This window comes from Crocodylus siamensis, chromosome 15 (genome assembly GCF_052110815.1).
Source record: "Crocodylus siamensis isolate JL-2025a chromosome 15, ASM5211081v1, whole genome shotgun sequence".
Classification (NCBI taxonomy): domain Eukaryota; kingdom Metazoa; phylum Chordata; order Crocodylia; family Crocodylidae; genus Crocodylus; species Crocodylus siamensis.
This window is the reverse complement of record NC_143409.1, coordinates 5,213,745-5,239,463: the sequence shown is the minus strand read 5'-3', so window position 1 is coordinate 5,239,463 and position 25,719 is coordinate 5,213,745. Positions and strand designations below refer to the sequence as shown.

The following is a 25,719-nucleotide window of genomic DNA, read 5'->3' as shown; positions in this document are numbered from 1 at the left end:
GCATCTGGAAATGAAATATTGACGACCTAATCCATTTACATAATTAGCCTTTTTTTCTACTAACAATTTAACCAACTTATTTATTTGGAGATCAAGCAGCTACTGCTAATGAATTTTATACAAAGAATACTAATAACGACTCCTCTGGAACATAAGAATAATCACAGCAGGAATTAGCTTTCTACTTAAACATCCTTCCTTCGCAACATATCAATCTAATGTGTCCATAACACCATTAACAACCAGATACATTGTTCAATTAAATTACAAAATGAGCTGCTACGCCCTAGATATGTTTCTTGTTTAATTTACATTGCTTTCTGCCTATCTGGGGAGACTTGGATTATAATATCCACTGAACTTTAATATGTACTACAATTATTTGGGTTGAGATAGGATAATACGGCTGTCACCTGTAGAATTAATGGAAGCAATTTCACAAAATATTAAACATAAGACAGCCTGTTTAAGAGATGAACATATTACATGCACCTACATTATTTCCAGGAATGCTTTTCATAGAAGAATAATGTTGTCACCATTTTCTTTATACTGAACATATTTTTGTACAATAGATGAAAATTGCATGCCATCCCAAGTACACTTTAAAACTGTGGGTATCACTGTTTTCATAGCTATGAAATATTTATACAAATGAAAAAGCTAGAGACTAGGTCTGCTTATTTTATCATAACAAATGTTGTATTTACCCTATTAAGAGTCAATGTCTAGGCTTGCTGGCAAGACGGAAAACCCAGCTGAAACAGTACACTCGCTTTTCTTGTCAGACCGAGAATTTTCATACCTTTCCCCCCAGCTTCCAGGTGCACAGTTACTATTATTCCATTCAAAGAATTTACAATGCCTACATTTACATGGGAGCTGAAGGCATTTTAGTTCAGCACAAAGCTATCGGGAGCTATCAACAGCGCTTGTCAATTTACTGCAGATATGTCATGCTGTGGCACTTCCCAGCAAGCAGGTAGTGAACAAAAAGTGACAATTATACTTCCACGGGTCTTTGTGAATATACTACTTGCGCAAATATTTATCTAAATAGATGTCACTATCTCTCTTGCAGGACCAGAGCCTGCAGGTTTGTCAAGATATTTACTGGCAATTAAAAATGGATACCGACAGATAATAAGGGTATGTTACTATTTTTTTTTTTTTTTAACACAACCCATTATTAATAGCAGAGTATGCTGATATTTTTTTAAATGTCAAAGAAAGCATAGTTTTGTTTGGAAATAGCATTCCGCTGACTCTGGCTGTAATTTATATTTGCAGCATTGAGATAATGCTCGAGACCCAGACAGCAAAACAGACCGTACTCCAAAATGAGCCCAGCTAACCTTCCCCTTTGTCCAAGCTGAATGAAAGGCACAGCAATAGCAGGGAAAGCAATCTGGACTTTTTAAATCTTGTGCCTGTTTCTGCTGTCATGGAAATCAATGGGAGATTTACTATTAACTATCTGTGGTTAACAATAGGTAAAGAAATGTACTCGTCCTAAGAACAAATCGTTACAGTTGATAGCCTGCTGCACCCCTCCCCCACCATGGTGAAGTCAATGGCAAAAGTCACACTGGCTTAATGGGGCCCATATTTCACCTTTGTCCTTTAAAGCTGGTAAGTCGATCCTCTGGGCTCCTCATAAACTCTCTGGTGTCCATTTAAACAGCTATGACCATTTCCACTAAGAGAAGGTAGGTCTCCAGGTTGAGACCAGCGGTCAGAGAAGACGAGACAGGGCTCGGTGCATATCAGCCTTTACCGCAGCTCAATTCCCTTTTGATCTCATGTTCTTCCTGGTCTGTGTGGCCCGTTGGGAAACCCTCATCCTATCATGATCCCATTCCCTATCCCTGATGCCTCCTTTGCTCCTCACAGCCCCAGCCCATCACTAGGTGAGTAGTACCAATGGAGCTACTTGCTCCTCACGGTTTGGCTTGGATCAGGTCCCACATACATCCCCCTACATATCCCCCTTCTTTCCATCACCTCTCCCAGTCATCCCCTATTTTTCTTTCCGTCTCTCTCTCCTCTGTAAACTCTCCCCCTTTGAGGGACCACATCCCTTCCATCTCTACCCCATGAGGCCTGTGCACTTTGCCATTCTCCCCACCGTGTGCTGCACTGCTCACCTCTCTACAGAGCTCCCTGTGGGCATCTCTCCTCCTGCCGTCTCCTTTCCCGGGGGGTTCCCCCCACCAAGGCAGCTCCGGGGCTAAGAACAAGGGAGGCTGGATCCCTCACTTCAGTGCCCTTTGCTTGCCCTGTCCTCTCCCTAGTCCCCCAGGACTGTTTCTCTTCCTGCTGTCGCTAGTGCATGAGCTGCAGGGTGAGAGGGGGCAGCTTCCTTTCTTTCTCCTCCTTCCTGCCAGACTCCTGTAGGTGAGCCAGGTCCTCTGCTGCATGCCATCCCTCATGGCTGCTTTGGCAGCAGAGCAAAAGAACTGGTTTGGCTGTAGGCTGCTGGCTGGGAGCTAACAGCAGCTCTAACCCAGTGGGTTCTCCCACAGCTACAAAGTGATCTCAGCCTGCAACACATAAACGAGTGGACCGAGCCAGAGGTTTCCTGGGCGCAAGAGGCCAGCCCTTGGCCATGGCCAGGAATGCAGAGAGCCTGCAATTTCAGCCCAGTCTCCATGACTGGGTGTTAAGCTGAAGCCACCCCTCAGTGCTTTGACAGCCATCTCCAGACAGGAAACAAGGTGAAAACTGCCATATGTGACAGTTTAGAGGGTTTCCAGCACTGAAGTGGCACTGAGTTGTGTCTCAGGGATCCCAACTGCCTGCCCTGTCCACGAGGCAGCTATAATAACACAGGTTTCTCTTCAAAATGGAACCCCTCACAATAACTACCACGCTCTGGGGTGCGTGCTGCAGGAGATGGGCGCACAGGTGGTTTTCTCTTCTATCCTCCCAGTGAGTGGACGAGGCAGACGACATGAAACGAACATCGCAGAGACCAACTGGCGGCTACAGGAATGGTGCTTCGAGGAGGGCTTTGGCTTCCTCAGCCACGACCGGCACATCACGACGAGAGACATGCTGGGGTGGGACAGGCTCCACCTTTCCCCTAAAGGTAAGCGTGTGTTCTCTTCTAGGTTGGCGGACCTCTTCCGGCAGGCTTTGAACTAGGCTCGTCGGGGGAAGGGGAAGATGCGGGCGGAGGATATATCAGACTGCCAGACCAAACAGCACCCACAACTACAGCCCAGCCCAGACCGATGAGAGAAGCAATCAAACAGGTAAGAGAGAGGGGCCAGGGTAACGCTGGGACTAGGGGGTCAGCACACACACCCACAGGAGGCCTCAAATACCTCTACACAAATGCTCGTAGTATGGGCAACAAGCAGGAGGAACTCACCCTCCTGCTGGCTGACACCAGCCTGGACATAGTGGGGATTACGGAAACGTGGTGGGATGAAACGCATGATTGGGCGGTCAGTGTCAAGGGCTATAGGCTGTACAGGAGGGACAGGATAGGAAAGAGAGGTGGGGATGTGGCACTCTATATTAAGGAGGAATACACATCCTCATTAATAAGCAAGGAGCCAGGGGAGGGGCACTCTGAAGTGCTTTGGGTTAGAGTACAAGGCAGTCAAGGTGAAAGGGACTTCACGGTGGGAGTCTACTGCAGACTTCCCAACCAGGGAGAAGAGCTTGACCAGGAATTCTTGGGTCAGCTCACAGAGGTAGTGAAGGCTAAGGATGTGGTAGTCACGGGGGACCTGAACTTCCCGGACATCTGCTGGGAAGAGCAGTCAGCCAGGTCTGACCACTCACGTCGGTTCTTGGCCAGAGTGCAGGACCTCCGTCTAACCCAGGAGGTGCACAGCCCTACCAGGGGGGATGCCTTGTTGGACCTGGTGCTGGCCACGGGTGACGACCTGGTGCGGGGGCTGTGGATGCTCAACCACCTGGGCGACAGTGATCATCGCCTGCTGGGATTCACCATCCAGCGCAAGGTGGCAAAGGCATGCAGTAAGACAGCGGCCCTGGATTTTAGGAGGGCAGACTTCACTGAGCTAAGGAGGATAGTTGGAGAAGCGCTGAGGTCCCGGGGGGGGCGGGGAGCCAGGTGTCCAAGGAGAGTGGTTGCTCCTTAAGGAGACAATCCTCCAAGCCCAAAGGAAGGTAATCCCAACGGGGATCAAAGGGAGCAGGAGAGCACACAAGCCTCTGTGGCTCACCAAAAGAATCCGGGAAGGTCTCCTTGCTAAAAAGGAGGCTTATACCCAGTGGAAAGACAGGGTCATCACCAGGGAGGGCTATTCTGTAGTTGCCTGGGGATGTAGGGGGGCAGTTAGGAAGGCCAAGGCAGAGACGGGACTGGGACTGGCTTCCCAGATTAAGGACAATAAGAAGACTTTTTTTAAATATGTAGGGGGTAAAAAGAAGGTCCTGGGTAATGTGGGGCCCTGGATGACATGGGTAACATGGTTGTCACACCAGACGGCAAAGCTAACATGTTTAACGATTTCTTTGCCTCCGTCTTCCTAAGTAGGGACCAGAACAGCCACCTCCCTGCTGGGCACCCCTCGGGCCCCGGGGGAGGCACACCTGGGCCACGGGTTAGCGAGGATTTAGTTAGGGAGCTTCTGGAGCGGTTGGATGTATTCAAGTCAGCCGGCCCGGATGATCTCCACCCTAGAGTTTTAAAGGAGCTGGCCGAGGTCATTGCAAGTCCCCTGGCACAACTTTACGAGCACTCGTGGTGCTCTGGTGAGGTACCGGAGGACTGGAAGAGGGCCAATGTGGTCCCCATCTTCAAAAAAGGCAGGAAGGAAGACCCGGAAAACTATAGGCCGGTTAGTCTCACCTCGATCCTAGGCAAGCTGTTCGAAAAAATTATTCTAGCACACATCCAGGAGGGGCCAGCAGAGGACTGCATGCTTAGGGGCAACCAACATGGGTTCATCAGTGGCAGGTCCTGTCAGACCAACCTGGTGGCCTTTTACGATCAGATCACCAGATCATTAGATGCAGGGGTAGCAGTGGGTATGGTCTTCCTGGACTTCCGGAAGGCTTTTGACACTGTCTCTCACCCCGTTCTCATTAAGAAACTGGGGGGCTGTGGTGTAGACACTCACACAGTCAAATGGGTCACCAATTGGCTGGAGGGCCGCACCCAGAGGGTGGTAGTGGATGGGTCCTTCTCAACCTGGAAGGACGTGGGCAGTGGGGTCCCCCAGGGCTCGGTCCTCGGGCCCGCACTGTTCAACATCTTCATCAGTGATTTGGATGAGGGGGTAAAAAACACCCTGTTCAAATTTGCTGATGACACTAAGATGTGGGGGGACGTGGGCACACTGGAAGGATGCAACAGGCTACAATCAGACCTAGACAGGTTACAAGGGTGGGCGGATGAGAATAGGATGGGTTTCAACACAGACAAGTGCAAGGTGATGCACGTCGGGGGGAACAACCGGCACCATACCTACAGGTTGGGGAACTCCCCTCTCACCAGCATGGAGGCGGAAAGGGATCTGGGAGTGATCATTGACTCCAAGATGAACATGGGCCGGCAGTGTGGGGAGGCAGTCAGGAAGGCCAACCGCACCTTGTCCTGCAACCACAGATGCATCTCGAGCAGGTCCAAGGAGGTGATACTCCCCCTCTATGCAGCACTGGTCAGGCCGCAGCTGGAGTACTGTGTCCAGTTCTGGGCGCTGCACTTGAAGAGGGATGTCGACGGCATCGAGAGGGTCCAGAGGAAGGCCACTTGTATGATCAGGGGGCAGCAGGGCAGGCCCTATGAGGACAGGCTGCAGGACCTGAACCTGTTCAGCCTCCAAAAGAGAAGGCTGAGGGGGGATCTTGTGGCCTGTTACAAACTAGTCAGGGGGGATCAGCAGGCATTGGGGAAGTCCCTGTTCCCCTGAGCACAGCCAGGAGTGACCAGGAATAACGGTCACAAGCTGGCAGAGGGTAGGTGTAGGCTAGATATCAGAAGGCGCTACTTCACAGTCAGGGTGGCTAGGGTCTGGAACCAGCTTCCAAGAGAAGTGGTGCTGGCTCCTACCCTGGGGTTGTTCAAGAGGAGGTTAGATGAACATCTAGCTGGGGTCATTTGACCCTAGTACTCTTTCCTGCCATGGCAGGGGGTCGGACTAGATGCTCTGCTCAGGTCCCTTCCGACCCTACAAACTATGAAACTATGAAACTGAACAAGTACCAGCTGTTCCAGGGGCCCACAGCACCCTAGTCTCTCCTGCTCTCTTCCTGTGGCACCCTCAGTCAGCCATGGGCAGTTATTGGGTGCCTTGTGGCTGTGATGTGTTGGAGAGGCTGGAGCGGATGTTTTTGAGGAACCCCTTGGACAGACCTCTCTTGCTGGTTCGCAACGACTGTAGTGCACTGGATTTCTAGTTCTACGTTCCATCTTCTCCTTTACTGGATCCGAAATCATTCTGGGAAAAATACTGCTGTCAGTTGAGATGCCAACTGAAGAGCAGCTCCCCATTGCAACTGGTGGCACTTCGCAGGAAGCACCATGAGTTGCAATGATATCCAAGACCCAACAGATGTTCGCAGTTGGGTCCCGGGGGCTGGGAATCCAGCTGCTGTTTAAAGTGGCTGCAAGCCTGTAGCCGCTCTCCCCTAGCAATGCTCCTCTACCCTCTCAGCCCCAGCACTGTTCTCAGCATGGGACGAGGGAAAGAGGAACCTTGTTCTGGATGTTACCTGGCTCATGTTGGAGGGTGAGGTGGATGGATTGAAGCCCCCCCGCCACCTCAGGGGGATCCACTCCACCCACCCCACCCTTCAGCATCAGCTGAAAAAAACTCAGACTGAATTCCCTCCATTCCCTTTCCCTGCTCCCACTCTGAAGACAATGCTGGGAGCAGGGCTCAGCTGCATCAGCTCAGCCCTGCTCCCAGCATGTGAAGACACAAGTTACTGAAGGTGCTCCATTTTGGAGCGTCTTCATTTAAACCCCTATGCAAATGAGGGTTCAGACTGTCACAGGATTGGGCTCTTTTAAAGCATTCTGCTTTAAAACTGTGTTTGGTTACAGCTGTACAGTGCTTCCAGGGGTCAGATCGGGCAAAAAATGTCATTTCTGCCTGTACCTGATTACAAGGAAACTGTCTGATTTCAATGATGGTTGCAACAGAGCAGAAGGAAACCTCCTGAACTGGTTCATTCATGGTTTCTATAAGGCTGATGGTTATGCAGAGCAGGGAAAGATATCTGGGAACTGGTGCAACAGGGGCCTGGTATCTGTGCTAGCATAAGTAAAAACAGGGTTGAGGACATGGCATCTTAGGAAATTAGAGGACAAAGTCTCCAGAGACTGTGGTATACACTCTGGTTTTTAACATCTGCTTAAGCTCAGGCCACCATGTCTTCACTGCCGGCATCACCCCTGCTAGCTAAATTAATCTACACAGGTTCACTAGCACATTTCACAGCCCATGTTTACTTTGCTGTATAGACACTTTGCTAAATCCAAGACTGCCTTGTAAAACAATATTTGATCAGTTTAAGGTTGAGCCTCCAGTTTATGATTTTGAGGATTTATTACCTTTTGCCGGTGTCTAAGAAACATCGGTACTGCGGCAACACAGACAGGCCAGGAGAAACATATTAAACTACTGCATTGCTTACTCTTGAGGATATTAATTTGTACAAATATGGTTCATTTACATATCTTGTAAACATGTAATGCTCTCTATTAAATTTATCGCTGTAAATATCTAAATTAAATTTAATCCATTAAATTTTAAAAGTTGCATTAAAAAAAAAGAAAATAAACTGTAAATGGAGAACATTGCCAATAAAAAGTAATAACATTGTCACATTTATAATGCTTGAACTGCTCTGGAAGGATGCATCTAATTGTAGCAATAGAAATATAACACACTGTGTTTCACAAAGCAAGATTGTCTTAGATGGAGCATAAAAGAGGTAAGTCTATGCATAATACCGAAGAGTAATTGGTCTGGGGATTCTTTTTTACCTGTCTCCCATATATCCAGCTGTACACAGGCATCTCCCTGTCACGTGATCGCACAGTCCCCCATTATGGCATGGGCAATCCTGGCTGCAATTAATTCCAAAGGTCCCAGAAGGGCATGGCTGGGCACATACAAAACCCTGGGGAGGAATACAAAGAGCCACATCAGTGAACAGTTGCAACAAGGTGAACTCCACCATGCACCACATACACCTGTCTGTTGTGCCAAGACGCCATCTAAGCGTGCTGGCAGAGTTCCTTGCCATGGACAAACCCCTGCCAGTGGGGCTCACTCCCACCTGCTCTCTCACCAGCCGTGATTTCCCTCCCTGGTGATGACTCGTGCTGATAACCTTTGCAGGGTTTCCTCAAGCAATGGCAGTAAGTGCGTGGGAGACAGGAACTCAACTTGAAACCTTTGTAAGTGGAGGCGGGAGGTGCGGGGCAGCTTGAGGAGGTGATAACGGCATGTGAGGGGGATGTGGAGCCTACTGGGGTTACTGGAACGAGCCAGGGGAAACTGCTATGGGCGACATCCCAAGACAAGGGTTATAGGTTATTGGGTGGGCAAGAGGAGTGTGGAGCCCACTGGAGGGGAAGGCTGGAAGGTGGGGGTTCTAGGAGTGACTGTGTCACTTCATTCCTCCCTTGCACCGAATCAGGTCCCTCTCTCCTGCCCCTGGCCACTGCGCCGCCCCTGCCCCATCCAGCCTGCATTACTCTCCAGTGTGGTGGAGTCCTGGCAGAAACACTGCCTGCGCTGCCACCACATCCTGTCTGAGTGTGCGAGGAGGTGCTCTGCACAGATACACCCAGATCTGTAAAGCTGGAATTGCTGGCCTCAGTGGTGCTCATTTGTGTCACTGCAGGGCCAGGCCCCATCTCCTTACGTGCAGCCCCAAGCCTTTCCCCCTACAGAGGACAATCCCTTAGAAGTGACATCTATAGTCAATGACTGCTGAACCCATCACTTCACTGCAGCGCTCAGCACCTGCCTGTGGAGCAGTAGGCGGTACTGAGAGCCTGCTACCAAGCCCCCTCTGCTTAGAAATATTAACTCAGATGGGTTCATTTAACACAAAGCTGCTCTCCCCCATGCTCTCCTGGAAGATACAAGCATTAAAACTTTGACATTCGAAAGTTTCCCTACCTGAATCAACACAGAATCCTACAATTCAGTGAATGCAAGAGGTGAGATACCCTGGGGGCAGAGGACCAGCATGAGGCATAGGCACCCCTTGCACCCTACAGAGTCCTCCACACTCCAGTGCCAATATCCCTCCTTCAGCTCCAGGTCTCACCCCCAATTCTTCCCCATCCTTGTCACCTCCATAGCTCTGATCCGGTCTCTGACTCCCCCAAACACCACCTTAAGCATCACCCCACAAGATTCACAACCCTCCTCACAGCTACTGCCCCACTCCCCAATACTCTCTGACCCTTGGCCCCAGCCCTGATCTCCTCTGGACCCCTTGACCACACTTCCCAGCCCCCAAATCCTCCAGTTGCTCCTGACCAAAGCCCTGCCCTACCGCATGCAGGCACTTAAGTTTCTCAGTAAAACTTCTGTAAGAATTCTGTAACACGGGCAAAACCACAGACATTTCCCAAAGTGCTGTTCCAGGTGGAGATCCAGCATGGATAGTTTCAGCCAAGGCAGGCAAAGTTATAAGCAACTGAAGGCAAGATCTGATAATGGAAAGTGATGTGTGACTGACGCAACTGTCCTTACTAGCTCTGCTGTGCAAAATACACAACACCTGGGGGGGGAAACACTGGGATTTTCCTTCAATTTCTTTTATCTCCATGAAGTCTCATTTCTCCAGGTAAGTGCCAGGGGCTTTAAGCTTGGAACAATGCACATATTAAATACATCTTACACAAAGATGAAAACCAGTGCCTCACAAATGAGAATATTAATGGCCAACCTCACTCCTCCGGGTCCCCCTCTCAGCGGCTTCAGAAGTTCTGCAGTTTCAACAAACCTGAGCTACAGAGAGGCTGCTCTTCCCTGTAATCATAAAACAGACACCTCGAGACTTCCTCACCTGGTGATAGGTGGTTCCCTGGCTGTAAAAGAGACAGGCTGGCCTCAATTCAAGAGCATTCAGATCTGAGTGTAACAAACTTGTGTCTCTTGACGTGAGTAATAAGCAATACTATATATCTAGAAAGCTAGGTATCCATTTATCTTGATAATAAATGCATTTTCTCTCCATGTCTCCAAAAGAACAGGATTTCTATCAGCAAATGATGAGAAAGCAATGCACTGAGAGGCATCCCCCTGGAGCCGAATGAATCTTTAGGCATACTTTTTGCATTAATATGTGCTCAGGGAATCCAAACCTTCCCTCTCTGGAGGATCAAATGTCAGACCAAAGTTTCCTGCTGTTTATGCATCTAATCAGAAAAGTTCATTCCATCAGCACCTTTTTTAAGACCCTAAACTCTCTGGCTTCTGCTCTTGACATTGTTTCCTAGGATTATTACCACACTGCAGTAGAGAAAAGAGGTTTTGGGGTTTTTTTTCCCCTTTGCTGTTTATTATTTCATTTTTTTTGAAAACCACACAAACCAGGAAGACAAATAGGAAAAAAGAACAAAAACCAGTTTCCTCCTAAAGCCCAGACATTTAAGGGAAAAAGAAAAAAAATGAATTAGGATGTTGCTATGCTGCATTAAAGCTAACATTACACCGCTAGGCAGAAGGGCTGAGACTGGAAGTGGGGCTCAGTTTCTCACTGTGGATTACTGAGGACAATGCATACTCAGACACTCAAACCAAAAAAACCCCTTTCATTAGCTCTGCAGTGAACTAACCCTTCTAATGCATTCATGAGTGGTCTCGGGGGCCCTGCAGGGAGACATTTCATTTTCAGGTCTCCTCCAACATGGTGGGACAATCCAAAGAGCCCTGTCTGTGGACCTAAACCTACGTGGTGCCAAGAGGGACCCAACGCCCAAATCCACGGACATGAGAGCATGCAATGCCCAGTACACACAAGTGCTAGAAACCACATGTTCTTGACTAGCTTTATGATATGGGCTACATATTGCCCTAGTAAAAAACCTACGGGAAGGTGAATAACCTGCAGCATGCACTGAGTTATTGTAAATCCTTATGTTTCTGGCTGACGATTGCTGTAGAGTGGAGGGCAGCCCATGGGGTAGAAACACCGGCCTTTGAGGGAGGCAGATCCAAGAGGAAGCCAGACACTCTCTCCCTGGAACATCTCGCTGCCTACCCTCCCACATCCAGGCACCACAGCTCCTCAGGGAGCCACGCTGTCATTAATCACTCCCATGTCTGCATCCCAGGGGACCATGAAAGGCACAGAGCTGTGGCTGGTCCGGGAGCAATAACCTGCATAAATCCAGGGAGAATTATCTCTCTCCTATGTGCTGAGTATATATGGTACATATACACATCGTCTGAAGCTGTATAATCTGCAAGTAAAATTCCTGATGTCAAAGGAAGACGATCAACAGTATAAAATAAACTGAACACAATCTAGCGTTCCCATCTCTCCCGCTCATTTATAGCCCACTGGCGTCTGGCTGAACAAACCATCCCAAATGCCACGAGTTAAAACTCCATAAAGAAAAAAAATGAGTTTTTTCTCTCTCTGTCTACTGAATTTCCAGCCTTTCATTAAAACCCTGGAGAAACCCTTTAAACTTAAAATCTTAACATTTACAAGTTGAGTGTTTCTACTTATAATTTCAGTTTCTTCTCCCAGAATACTTGATCTCTCTCTTCAATTTTCAGTTATGCTTGGTTCAAACACATCAATTCTTCACTCCCAGTTTTTCTCAGGGGACAGAGCTACCAACAATCAAGTTTTCAGGATAGTCTCTCCAGGCTGCTAAGTATTGTGGGGAAAATTCTGAGCTGCAAGTGGCCAGGCACAAACAGGGTAGTAAAAATGGCTGTATCAGGTCTGCAGCATCAGCAACCTGCTCCTCTAGGGTCCATCTTCCCTCTTTCAAGGTTTCTAAAACTATCTGATCCTTCCCTACCTTCTCTTATTTCTTGAATGACATTTTAACCCCACAAAGCCTGCCACCAGCAGCCAGGGGGAATCAATTCAGACTCTCAAAAACCCCAGCATGCTGAATACAAATATTAGGGGAGCACTAAGGACAAAAAAATAAATAAAAAAACCCCGGTGGCTGACAGATTGATGCTTATCCATTTATTGATCAACCTTCAGGGGAACTGTGATATGGCAGCACTGCTTGCCAGCCTGAGAAAAACAGCAGTGTTACCTGTTTTCTCTGTTAGCTACACCACCCCTTAGGACAGAACATGTTTTGCCCACTCAGTGATTGCCAGATCAGGGTACATTTCCCTGTAATAACACTTTGCCTTTTTTTTTTTTTTTTACTGGTTTCCACCTGCACCATCATTTTTCTCTCCATTCACTTTGGCCATGAGAGGCCTAGCAGAGAGATCCCTGAGATGTCTTCTCTATAGAATAGCTCAGGCTGAAAAGTTTGTCAAAGGCTGCTTCTCCTGTGTCACTACCCTGTGCTACCTTATAACTTGCTCCCAGAATCATTTGGAAAGCAACTTTTCTCCTGAAGTAGCTCCTTGACCAAAATGTCCTTGAGAAACTAAACAGAAGCAAAGTGTGCAACTGGTTCAAGTTGTCTTCTGGGTAACATCTGGCTCTTCCCTACCTCTTTGGGTCCAACTTCCCTATGGCAGAAGCTGGCACAGCTCCACTGAAATCAATGATGAACTGCTTTACACCAGAAGTAGATTTGCCCTCAGTCTATCAGCCGACCACTGTGGTAGGGAGAGGAGGAGACATAACGTCCTGGGCTATATCCATCCTTCCCTTGATTCTATTTCACTGACTCTGGGAGGACATTTAGGGCTATTATCTTTCAACCAAAACACAAGTTTTTTTTCCCCCTGCAGGCTTGTGACTATTGCCAATGAGGACACTGATCTGTATAATGGCTGCAGGGAATCAGAGTATTGTGATGCATCTAGGAAAATGAAGCAAGGATGCTCATTTGTGTCTCAGAGGATGGAACTGTATTGCCCTCCTCTATGGCAGCACTCCAAACACAGCATCTGCCGTACAAGACCGCTTTCCCCCAAGCACACTAGGACAAACAACGTACCTTACAGAGACAGCATTACACAAACATCCCTCAGCTCCCGGACATCTGAAGGGTGATCAGGCCTCAGCACCTGCTGTCACATGTGAAGATCTTGAGGAACTTCTAGGTGTTTTGCAAAATGCCCGGCATTGTTTCCATTGCATTCCAGCAGAATTGCCAAGGAACTAATTGTTAAATACTGGAAAAGTACCAGGAAACTTTGCAAAGCTGAATGGTGTGTGGGCCAGGAGACTTGGCAAACCCAGAGAGTTAATTATCACATCACTTGTAAAGTTGGAGATATTTTAAATGTTTGGCCTTGCTTTCCTGCCATGGAGTAAAGGTTAGGTTTTCTCTAAGCCAGCTCCTTAGGCAAGCAAAACTCCTATTCAAATCAATGGGAATTATGCTTGAGTCAGGACTAGAGCACTGACCTGACCTCTGGATCCCGGTGTACACTCTCTCTGCGCTATAGCTGGCTGGAGCCACTGGCATGCCCTTTGCTTCCCCCTGCTCTCTTCCCTTCCAGCCATAACGCAGCATGCAGACTGTGTTCATCTGAGCTTTTGCTCCTCGCCCTGAGTAAAGGCCACATGTAGTGCCAGAACACAGGAGACAACCCAAGGATGGACCATAACTCAAAGAACTCAGATTCCCTACTGCTCCCCTCCTTTGCTCATGGGAAGCTGGGAGGTGGGGGTGGGGACAAGGATGGGGACATGAAGGCATGGTGCTTGGCAGAGCACCCTTCATGTTGGTTCAGCTGTGACGGTGTGGGAGACTTGAGGTTCTGCTCACTCCTCTCTGCATTGCTCAGGTGTGGTAGTGCTGGGCCTGCAACCCCTGCTCTCTCTTCCACAGCCTGAGCTGGGAGGCTGGGAGGCTACATGAGGCCAAGGGCATCCTCCTCCTATGCACAGGCACATTAGGGGCTAGTTACAGTTTCTTCCCATCAGTTATTTCAGTGGGGGCCAAGTTTTTGGTACGCATGCCACTAATTAATCCCATACCCTCACTAAAGGTCATGTGGATTACTGTCCCCTGCCTGATCTGCTGCTCTGCTCCTTGCCTTATCTGCCACTGTCCCCTTCCTGATCTTCCACATGCCACACACAGAGGCTGCCCCTGCCACTAGTGCACACATGCTGCAGGCTGGCCACCCCTGATTTTTTTGCTTGTATTGTCACGGCACCAAAGGGCCTCCACCATGGGTTATGTGCTATACCTGCACATAACAAAAAGATGGTCCCTGCCCCAAAGTGTCATACATATATACAGTTATGTATGACAAGAGACAGCAGGCATGTATGACAACATAAGCAGAGCCAAGTCAGCATATCAGTGCATACTTTCCATCTAACTCCACCTCCTAGATCTACACATGTGGCAAGGGGGCACTTGTTACATACCATCCATCCAGCGGGGCAGGAGCACTCTCCAGTGATATGGTGACAGATCCCTCCGTTCTGGCACGGGCAGCGCAGTTCACACTGAGCTCCATGGCTGCCGGGAGGGCAGCGCTCCTCACAGCTGTGTTGTAGGGAAGAAGCAAAAGCAAATGATCATTTTTCAAGCAAACATTAACAGGAAGCTGCAAATGAGGCGAGTCCACTACACAGGGCATCCTGGGAGTGCTCAAGCAAATCATCCAAGGCTTGAGGAGCTCCAAAGGGCAATATCAACTGTAAAAATCAATTAGTCAAGATTTGCAACATTTGAGCTTCTCCAGGATGCTGTGTTTGTGTTCTGCAGAATGAGGCCAGCAAGACTAACTCAAGTGTGTAATCTTTATTCATGCACCAAGTCTCACTGGCTTCAAGTGGACTACTCATGTGAGTAAGGAGGTAGTGTGGCAAGTTCAAGACTCTGAAGCTCAATGATGAGATATACCCATCTCATTCATTTCTCACAAAATAAACTGGCAGAATTAAAATGCGGAATGGCTGAAGTATCACATTTGTCCAATGTTGCTACAAAATGTCAGCGTTCACCAGTGAAATTCATCCCTTGATAAAGGAATGACAAAAAACCACACACCGTTTAAGTGACCCTTAAGATCTCATCCATTGGCCACTCAAGTTAATGCAAAGACTCTCCAGCTTCCATAAAACTTAAGTGTTCATAGGCTTTATGCTGATTGCTTCTTCCTTATACTGTCAATTTTAACAGATTACAGGTTCTTCGCATGCAAATAACAAATTAGGCCTCCAAACAAAGATACTCATAAAGCATGTTATTGCCTGGCTCTGGAGAAACTTAGTACTTTGAGTAGCTGTGTCGAAGTCACTGAGACTACTGAGAATATAAACAGACCCCTCGGTGCTAAGGGCTTACCAGATTGAAGTCATAAGGTCACAAGGAAATCAGATGCATAAGAAGATATTCAGATACAGAGCTAAAGTTTTGGTTAATTTATCAATTTTTTTCTTTAATGCCTATTCTGGCATACATGTTCTTTCTTTTGCTCTGGCCAACAAAGGCTAGACTGCAAAAGAAACCAGACATTTGTAACAGTTTTCCAAAGTAGTCCAGAAAACAAAATAGACTTCCCTCTAAAACATTATTATTTTTTATTTCCTTTAAATAATTTTGAAGAGCATAATTACTTCTGAAATGATGGCAAGATCTCTAATGAGCACTGATGTTACACTGAGGGCAATTTTGAACAAGAAGCTATTGCTCGGCTGTTCTAAAATTAATATGCAGATTTTGTGACTCCTTCTGGTAAACTTTGAGTGTGGTATACAGGGATTTAGCAACATGATTCTCGTTAAAGTTAATGGGAGTCACACAGATAAATCCCTGTTTGCCACACTAACAATTCCCCCCCAGACAGCAAGCTGATCTAGTTAGCTTTAATGCTGCCTCAGTTAGATGGAAAGTCAAATAAGATGAGGAAGGGGAGTCACGTCTGGCACTGCCTTGGGTCACTAACAAGTACATCCAATTGCTTGTAAGCACCGAACTCTGCTTTGGTGCCTGCTCTACACTGAAATTAGGAACAGCTACAGCAGTTTTACTAGCTGGAAAATCTGAATTTTTAATCCCTCTTTTGACCAATATTTGATTTTGACATACTTGACAGCAGCAATTAGCAGTGAAAAGCACCACTCCCTTGTTCACTCTCCCTTAAATCCTGTTACCTGAATTCTAGAAAGATAGGGGAAAAAGGCGAATAAATCAAATGTGTACATTTTATCAAATACCCATTGCACTAAAAAGTCAAAACCAGGCTGTTAAGTGATGCAAAGTAAAATATGCCTGTCATTGAACTTACAATACCCCTGTGTATCCGGGAGCACAATGACATTCTCCTGTTTTATGGTCACAGGTAGCTCCGTTTTGACATTGGCATTTAAGCTGGCAGCCCTTTCCATAAGTCCCAGAGTCGCAGAGCTCTTCGCAGCGCCATCCTTTGTACCCATCTGCACAGACACAGGCGCCAGTTATGGGATTGCAGAGAGCCTCATTCTGACACTGACAGCGGTTGCTGCAATGGGGTCCCCAGTGATCGCTATCACAACCTGTAAAAGATGCATTCATTTACTGAGATGATTAGGTAAGTGCATTTATATAGTCTCGTTCCAACCTCTCGCACTCTGGCTGGTAAGCAAAGGAAAAAGGCTTGGTGAAGAACGGGACCTTTCTCAAACGTCCTTCTAGTTGAGACCCTGCTCCAACAACATACTTCAGCATATGACTATAACACAAGTCACATGGTTTAAGTTAAGCATGTGCTTAAGTGCTTTGTTGGATCAGGGCCCCCATCTTTTAATATCCTGTCTCCTGGTGAGCCTGAGAAAGCTGGAAGGAGCAAACATGCAGTGGAAGGTGAAATCCTGACTCCACAGAAGTAACCGGCAAACTGGCATCGACTTCAGTGGAGCCAGGATCCCACCCCTACTATTTAAAGTCACTAAGACACCAGATTTGGTTTGACATGGACTGTCCTGGGGCTGGGGCTGCAGGAAACTCTCCTGCCTTTGCCAAGGGAGGAGCAGATGGATCCATTCATTTTTCTGCCTCCAGTTTCTTGGATCTCTAAGAACAAGTTTAGCTCTGCAACATGATCTGCACTTCCATGTTCTGCCAGCAAATGCCCGAGGAGAGAGATGTACCCTAAGCTGGATATTCTGTTTGGGGAGCTGGTTGAAGCTGCCCCAGCCAGCACTCTTGTCTGTCTTCACTAGCAGGGCTTGTTGTTGCGGTCTTGCCTGTAGAGTTATTATAAGAAACCGCAAGCCCTTCACACATGCTAAACCACAAATGACATTCATGACTCCTCTCACACAAGCAATACGTGCAAGGTACTGAAGGCTCAAGACTTCTCCATGTAAAGCCCACAGTCACTGGAAGCCATTCTTGAAACACCCTCTGTGCCCTTTCCACGCAGCTATGTGGCTTCTCTCACTTTTTCTCTTTTTGCTTCCAGGAAAGTTGGAAATTAATTGCTTGATGCGAGGAACTCCAGCAAAGGGAGCAGAGGAAGGCAAGTATTCAGCCAGCATTAATGCTCTTAAAAAATGCACTTCTTGAGCAGAAGCACAGAAGGTCAAAATCAACCTGAGAGAAGACACAACTCCACTGGCTTCAAAAGGGGCTGCTGCCATCTATCCCAGGCATGCACTGGGCTTGGTAACCAGAGCCCTATGCACTACAGGGAGAGAGATTCATAGCTGAGCACCCAGAAAACTAAAAGCTCCATTTATGTGTCATCAGTTATTACAAGGAACCTGTGTGCAAAGGGGCTATGTTTCTATTTCATACATGGTTTCAGAAAACCTTCCAGGCACCGCTGCATAAGGGCAGAGAGCCCGTCTATTACCGCAGATCAGGAATCTCCCTGGGATGGCTTCTTGCCATAGAATGCCAATTCCCTGAAACTAAAATTGAGTCTGGTCCATACGGACCAGTTTTGACAAAGACAGTTTCTCTGACAGTGCACGCACACAGAAAAGCACACACATACATGTGCAGGGTCGGGGTGGAAGAGGAGACCAAATCTGATCCAAAAGGGCAAATAGCTCAGAGGGGAGAGACTGCCCTTGGAACAGCAGAGCCATGGGCTAGGCCCTGTTTTGCCCGATTCTGAGGCTCGACCATCAGTCTTCCACATCTCTGATGAATGCCTGGACCACAGGGCTCTGCAGGAGCCACTCCTCCTGGAATCAGACCGCTTTCCACTTCATATATATAATTCAATATTTACTAGAGCAGGGACTCAAACCTTGGTGTCCCACAGCCCAGGTAGGTGTCACTGCCATTAGCTAGGGAGCAACCTCATGTTCCTTTCTTATATTTTGGCAATTCTCTCATAATCTTTCTTATGTTTCGAGGTGGAAAGGGAAATGAAGAGGAGAAGGAAACATTCTGGAAACCTTTGCAGAACTGGAAAACTAGCCGTCATGTCTATTGCTGCGTTTATACAGTGTCTAGTCCAAATCAGTCCTCTAAATACCACTGTAGTATTATTTAAGGTTTATGTACACATCAAACTTTAATTATCCATATATTTATCATGCCTTTCTTTCTTCCTTCCTTCTGGCTTCCTCTAATCACACTCCATGCTTTGCTCACCAAGGTGCACAGGGAAGGGTTAGCCATTTCTCTAAGAAGGTGAAATATATATATTTTTTAAAACTGTGAAAATAAAGAAAGCCTGTAGTGGCCGGGAAACCAGCTGGCAGCTAGATACATTTTCCAAAGGCTTTTAAACACAATGCATCAATGATCACACATTGCATCATTCCGTACGTCTAGCTTAGGGTAGCTGGCCAAAATGCTTTAATTATCTTTGAAATAAAACAGCTTGGCATACGAGATAGATATGGAGAATGTGAATTTCATTGGAACTTATTGAGGACATGACATAAAAATAGGAATTAAAAAGCAGCTGACTCTTCATGGAAAACACCGAAGGGGAGAGAGATGGGCCTGGATTGCTTTTTTATTTACAGAGCTGTAAGAGCCTGATCCAACTGTTTTGGAGGTTGAGGGAACCTTTTATGCATTATAAAACTACAAGCCGGTTTTAACCACAGTTTGTGAAATGGTGATAAATCCTGCCAAGGATTATCCCAGGCTAACTGTGTGCTTCTCTGTCACTTTCTAGTGGCTCAGTCTCACCTCCATATCTGAGTTTGCTCCTGCCTCTGGGTTTGCCAGCCTACTCCTTCATGTCATATAGTAAAGGCTAAAGCTTTTACATCCACTGGTTTCCAGTTCAAACCCTCTCTCTCACCCAAACAGCAAGGTCATTTCACTCAGCATCAGTTCGTTGACTACTGACTGGTTTCAGTGGAAGTTGGCAGAAGGCCTCCTGAAGATGAACTCAGCAGCACTGGTTTGAAACTGGTGACAGAGGAATCATGTCCTTGCAAGTTTAATATCTGGGCAGTTCAACAACAAAATCCTGGTACCTCAAAAGTGTCTCTGCTCCTGTTGTTTGCTCCTTACCAAGAGGCAGACCTGCCACGTCATACAACGGAGCCACTAGAAGGATTGATGCAAACCAGACTCAGCTTCCTGTGGCATCCACATATCTGATTCAAAGCCAGCCATTCTCAGCTTTCACCTGTCCCACTGGCAGCTGCCTCTAACCTCATGACATGTAATATTGATACACTTGCCCTCCTGTTGAGCTGACTGGTCCACAGACAGAGACAGAGTCCAAGCCTGCAGAGAATTTGTAACCTGAAGCCCAGATCACTGCAAACACGCGAGGAGCTCCATCCAGCTCAGTTGGACTACTTGTGTGTGTGATTGCTCAGGTGCATAACTGGTTGCAGGAGAACCTGCCATTCAAGGCTGAGAATGAAACAAGAGGGCAAATAATGGCTTAAGCAAAAAAAACAAAACCAAAAAAGGACCTTTCTACATGGAATTTAGGCTATAAAAGCCCAATAAATGCCCCAGTAGAGGCCCCAAAGTCATCTCCCTGTGACAGCAGGGTCTTAGGAATCCAGGATACTCTCCACTTTACAGGATTACACCTCTGTGCTGTGAGCTGTTTGGCCATTGTAAAATGTATCTGTAAAGTATTGTGGGAACCTTGCACAACCCAACCTTAGCTTTGACTGCCACCTCCTCTATGTGCTATTGAAATAGAGATAAATAACAACAGCAACAATGTGTGAATAAGAAAGCTGATCAAAGCTTATGCAAGAGCTGGAGTGTAAATGCACATGGCATTAAAAGCTTCAAGACAATGCAGGGACCTTAACCACAGCATCAGGAAGAGGCAACCCAAGAGCAGTAGTGTCAGGGAGGTACAAATGCTTCCTTCAGACTGCATGCATGTGTGTCAATACCATGAAGGATGAGCCTGGAAGGCTAGTGCTCTCTTGAGAAATACTGCATTAATAGGAGCTGCCATATTTCAGGTCACATACTAACATCCCCTAGCAAATGCACTCACTTACTCTCCTTCAAAAATATCACCACAGATTAATTGCCAACCATAAAAATGAATATAGCTTTGTAAAGGATGATGCTGGGTGCATAAGTATAATCACAGTTGTCTGCATGCGATAGCACAATGGGGGAGTGATTCATGCCTTTAGGAAAACATGGCTCAGTACAGTGCAGGATACTTTCCTCTCAAAAACTTCATTACCTTGTTAAGTGGCTGATAATTGTTACGTGCACTAGATATGGAGAGCTGCCGTGGCGCGCATCATTGTTACCCCGTCTGCTCTCACTGCCAGTTTAGTTTCACAATAAATACAGCATAGAGAGAAGTTTGAGACACCTGTCCACTCCCAAACTAGGGTATATTCTCTTCCAGGAACAACTGGTGAGTGACTGTGTCCAGGGTCAACAGATCCACCCACCAAATTTAGTGCAGCAGCCTCCAGAAAATCCTCCACATCAAATGGGAAGGTCACTGTACATGGCAGCTTCCTTGCTGAAGCTGCTGTTATCAAGCATTGAGTCAGCAATCCTCAAGCACCAACTTCTCTGGGCCAGACATTGTGTGGACGCCTCTTGACTTCCAAAATAAGTGCTCTGCTCCCAGCTTAGTAATGGCCCGAGACCTCATGGTGGCCAGAGAAAATGCTACAAGGACACACTGAAGGCAGACCTCAAGAAAATGGAAGCTGATGTCAAGGGAGGAGCTGGCTGCTAACCAACTCCAATGGCACCACAACCTCAACCAAGTGGCTGCCCTTTTGAGGTAAAATGTCTCACCCTCAAAGCAGAGAAGATAGTGCAGAGGAAGGAAAGGGAGAGAAATGATGGTCTATAGCCTACCCTTCCATGCGGGACAACCGGCAACTTCTGTGGTCAGGTCTGTGGCTCAAGAATTGGACTCTTAGGTAGCCTCAAGACCTATCAATGAGCCATGGTAGAGATCATCTTCAAATTGAGGGCCTGCTGATGACAACTGCAGCGGCACACGTTGGACAAAGAGGATGCAAACACATGGATATAAAAATTTAACAAATGAATACGATGGTTTCCCAGCTTTGCCATCCATCAAATAACTTACTCCAATGAGAGGAAGTCCATAGTGTTCTTATGATCCATCATCATCACCCTGCAGACATACTCTTAATATGAAGGCAGCATCCTTTCCATCAGCAGCACCCCACCCCTGCCCCAAGCGCCGTGTTATTTGACCCCACTACCGTAACCTTGGCCGTGTCTCTTTGTACAGGGAAGTGACCAAACTACGTGCCTACAGTTAATGGGACCATACAGATGAGCAGTCAAAGGAAAATTGAAGAGCCCAGGGCCAAATTCAGCCAAGGGTTACACTGCAGCCAATCTGGAGTTATTCTGGGTGTGTCTACATGAGATGCTACAGCAACGTGAAGGAACACCTTGAGAAGCTGGTACCTTCAAGTCAACCGGCCCTCACAATCTACACCCCAGGATACTCAAGGAGCTGGTGAGCATCATAGCCCAGCCCCTGGCACGGATCTTCGAGAGCTCCTGGCACTCTGGTGAAGTGCCCGAAGACTGGAAAAAGGCCAATGTGGTGCCTATCTTCAAGAAAGGGAGGAAAAGTGGATCCAGCTAACTATAGGCCCATCAGCCTGACTTCTATCCCAGGGAAGATCTTAGAAAAGTTTATTAAAGAGGCCATCCTTAATGGACTGGCCGACGCCAACATCCTAAGGGATAGCCAGCATGGGTTTGCTGCAGGTAGGTCTTGCTTGACCAATCTCATTTCCTTCTTCGACCAGGTGATCTATCACCTGGACAAAGGAGAAGAGATTGATGTCATATATCTTGACTTCAAAAAAGCCTTCAATCTGGTATTCCATAATCACCTCTTGGCAAAACTGGCCAGTTGTGGCCTTGGGTCTGCCATGATCCACTGGCTTGGAAATTGGCTGCGTGGTTGGACCCAGAGGGTGGTAAATTGATGGAAGCCAATCATCATGGTGTCCTGTGACCAGTGGGGTCCCCCAAGGCTCTGTCCTTGGACCCATATTGTTCAACATCTTCATTAATGGTGTGGACATTGGAGTTAGAAGTGGACTGGCCAAGTTCACTGATGACACCAAACTTTGGGGCAAAACATCCACACTAGAAGACAGATGGGTGATCCAGGCTGACCTGGACAGGCTCAGCAAATGGGTGGATGAGAACCTGATGGTGTTTAACACTGAAAAATGCCAGGTTCTCCACCTTGGGAAGAAAACCCTGCAGCATCCTTATAGGCTTGGCAGTGCTACGCTGGCTAGCACTATGGAAGTAAGAGACTTGGGGGTCATCATTGACCACAAGATGAACATGAGCCTCCAATGCGATGCTGCGGCTAGTAAAGCGACCAAAATGCTGGCTTGCATCCATACATGCTTCTCAAGCAAATCCCAGGACGTCACTCTCCCCTTGTACTCAGACTTGGTGAGGCTGCAGCTGGAGTACTGCTTCCAGTTTTGGGCTCCACAATTCAAAAAGGATGTGGAGAAGCTTGAGAGAGTCCAGAGAAGAGCCACTCGCATGATCAGAGGTCAGAAAACAGACCTCACGACGACAGGCTGAGAGCCATGGGGCTCTTTAGCCTGGAAAAGCATAGGATCAGGGGTGATCTGATGGCCACCTACAAGTTTATTGGGGTGTTCACCAGGATCTGGGGGGACAATTGTTCACCAGAGCGCCCCAAGGGATGACGAGGTCGAACGGTCACAAACTCCTGCAAGACCATTTCAGGCTGGACATAAGGAAGAATTTCTTTACTGTCTGAGCCCCCAAGGTCTGGAGCAGCCTGCCATCAAAGGTGGTTCAAGCACCTACATTGAACACCTTCAAGAGTAAATTGGATGCTTATCTTGCTGGGATCCTATGACCCCAGCTGACTTCCTGCCCTTTGGGCAGGGGGCTGGACTCGATCTCCCGAGGTCCCTTTCAGCCCTAAAGTCTATGAAATCTATGAAACGTAGTGCCAGCAGGCACAAACCATGATGCCAATGCTACATCACTGTAGTCCACCGCTATGGCATTGTAGTATTTAAAAATAACCATGTGCCATTGGGACTGTGGAGTATCAAATGCAGTCAGAGGCACGTGTAGACGTCACATCTGCTGACTTCAAGGGAATTACTCTTTGCTGACATCCAGACGACTGAGAGCAGAACTGAGCCTAAGATCTGCCTTTGGGGTCATTTCTACATTCAATTTGAAAATAAAACACTAGTCTGGTTAGGAACAGAGATAACAAGTTAGATTAAACTGCTTGAACCTGAGAGGAGAAGCCGCTTGTAAAGAAGGTTTAACCATGTGTGATTTAGTAGATATTTTGAAACCAGGGCCACTTCTCGTACTTAATATAACTGCTCACCTGTCATACCCCTAAAGTTAATGGAACTGACCGAGTATAATTTAGGGAGGAATTTAGTGCCCCATCTATTTTCTACCTCAGCTTTGAAGCACAACTGCACGTTTCTCGATTGCATTGGGCTGGGAATATTTGGCTCAAGGCACTGAGAAACAGGAACAAAAAAGATGCCAGCACATCAGGCGTGAAGAATTAATCAACTACCTTTTCAAATCCTGCATGATGTCCAGGAGCAAAAATAAGCCAACACTGCATCTTTGTATCTAACTGACCTCTACCCACTTTATCATCAGTTCCTCGTCCGGCACAATTCAACGAGAGAAGCCTAGGAGGGCAAGAAGCTAGATTCACAAAGCAGAATCCCTTTCCCAGTGGCCGATGACACTCCGGTACACTTGGCTGTTGCCCACCCTTTTCATCCCCCATGTTCATAAGCATCAGAAGTTGCCCCAAGATTTTTTTTTAAAAGAGCTGAGCCAGCAGGTTACAAAATCACTTTCTGATCTGCTTGAAGCTCAACCTGTCAGACTCTCTATGCCAACAGTGTTCCACGCACGCCTCATAAATCAGGGCTGTCATCAAAGTAATCCCAGCAGAGGGAAATCCTTTCACAAAGTTTTGCACAAATGTGCAGTGACAGAAACAGCCAAGCCACGTGACTGCAAAATAACAGCAAACGCTGTCTACATGCCAGGCTTTCTAAGGAACAGCACTCCCGGTTCAATGAGTTATTCCCAGCCCCACCAAGACGGTGAAGACAAGGTCACATGGTCAGGCTTATTGCTCTGTCCCTACAGGCTGAAAAAGACGCTACACCCATCAAGAAAAAAGAATATGCAGAGTTTCTGCAAGTGGAGAGACAAATGCATTGGGACCCTACAACTAGAACTAAGAACTACAGGTCACAACATGACACTAGTAGCTCCGTTTAAAACTAACAGCAGGTTATTTTCTTTTTCACACAGCTTGCTATCAAGTGTGGGACACACTGCCACCAGATGTTGTGGACGCTGACAGTTTAGCCAGATTCAAAAAGGGATCGGACAAATTGTCAAAGAACAGGTGCATCAGTGTGGGGGTTAGGGGGACAGCCTCTGAATCAGAACTTCCTGGACCTTAACAAGGAGAGCAGGCAGAGGCATAACCAGCAGGTTTTGTAACCCAGGCAAAACCCAGCAGTATGGGGCAGATGCTGAGACCAAAGCTAAACCATACTATGGAAGCGAAGGTCAGCACTACCTGTGCTGGGGTCTCAAATCCCCGGTGCTGCTGGTGCGACACTGAGTTGCAGGTGCTGTAGTTGTGGTGCACGGCTGCAACTGCTATAGCTACAGTGCACGGCTGCTGTTGCTGTATCATGGACACCTTGGAAAGCCACCATTTTGGTGCCCCTTTTAAGTGGGTGCCCACCCCTAGTTATGCTACTGAAGCCATATTCACACAGTATTACAGGCAGGCTAATTAGCCCTTTCTCTGGCAGAGTTCATTAGCTCACCCACGAAGAGCCCCAGGAACATGGCTGCACTGCTCCTTGCTCCGGAGACAACCCACCAGGCACAGTGTGGTGTGTCTGAGGGCACTGCTGCCTAGCACAGTAACTCTGTGGTATCAACATGTCCTCCTTTTACTGACTTGTCCACACAGATGACAATTTCCTTCTGTTACTCCATTAGCTCAAGGTAGAGGTCTGTGTTGATCCCTACTGACAAACCTTGTGAGTGTCAACTTGAGTTTAGAGGACAGAGAAAAAATAGGAAACAGCTTGCTACCAATTACGTAAGAAGAACATTACAAACTGCAAAGTTGAGCGATCAAAAGATAGCACACATCAAATTCAAGATTT

General features: G+C 47.3%; 1 protein-coding gene across 8 annotated transcripts in view; it reads right to left on the bottom strand.

Moving 5' to 3' along the window:
* The window catches only part of MEGF11 (multiple EGF like domains 11), a 416,852-nt gene that overhangs the window by 119,319 nt on the left and 271,814 nt on the right, over window positions 1-25,719 (bottom strand). For all 8 annotated transcript variants that reach the window (XM_090028981.1, XM_090028982.1, XM_090028984.1 and 5 more), the window contains 3 exons: window positions 16,365-16,611; window positions 14,497-14,617; window positions 7,976-8,112 (listed from right to left, as the gene is read on the bottom strand). In XM_090028981.1, the coding sequence (XP_089885107.1) occupies window positions 7,976-8,112; window positions 14,497-14,617; window positions 16,365-16,611 (505 nt within the window). The remainder of the gene's footprint in view (window positions 1-7,975; window positions 8,113-14,496; window positions 14,618-16,364; window positions 16,612-25,719) is intronic.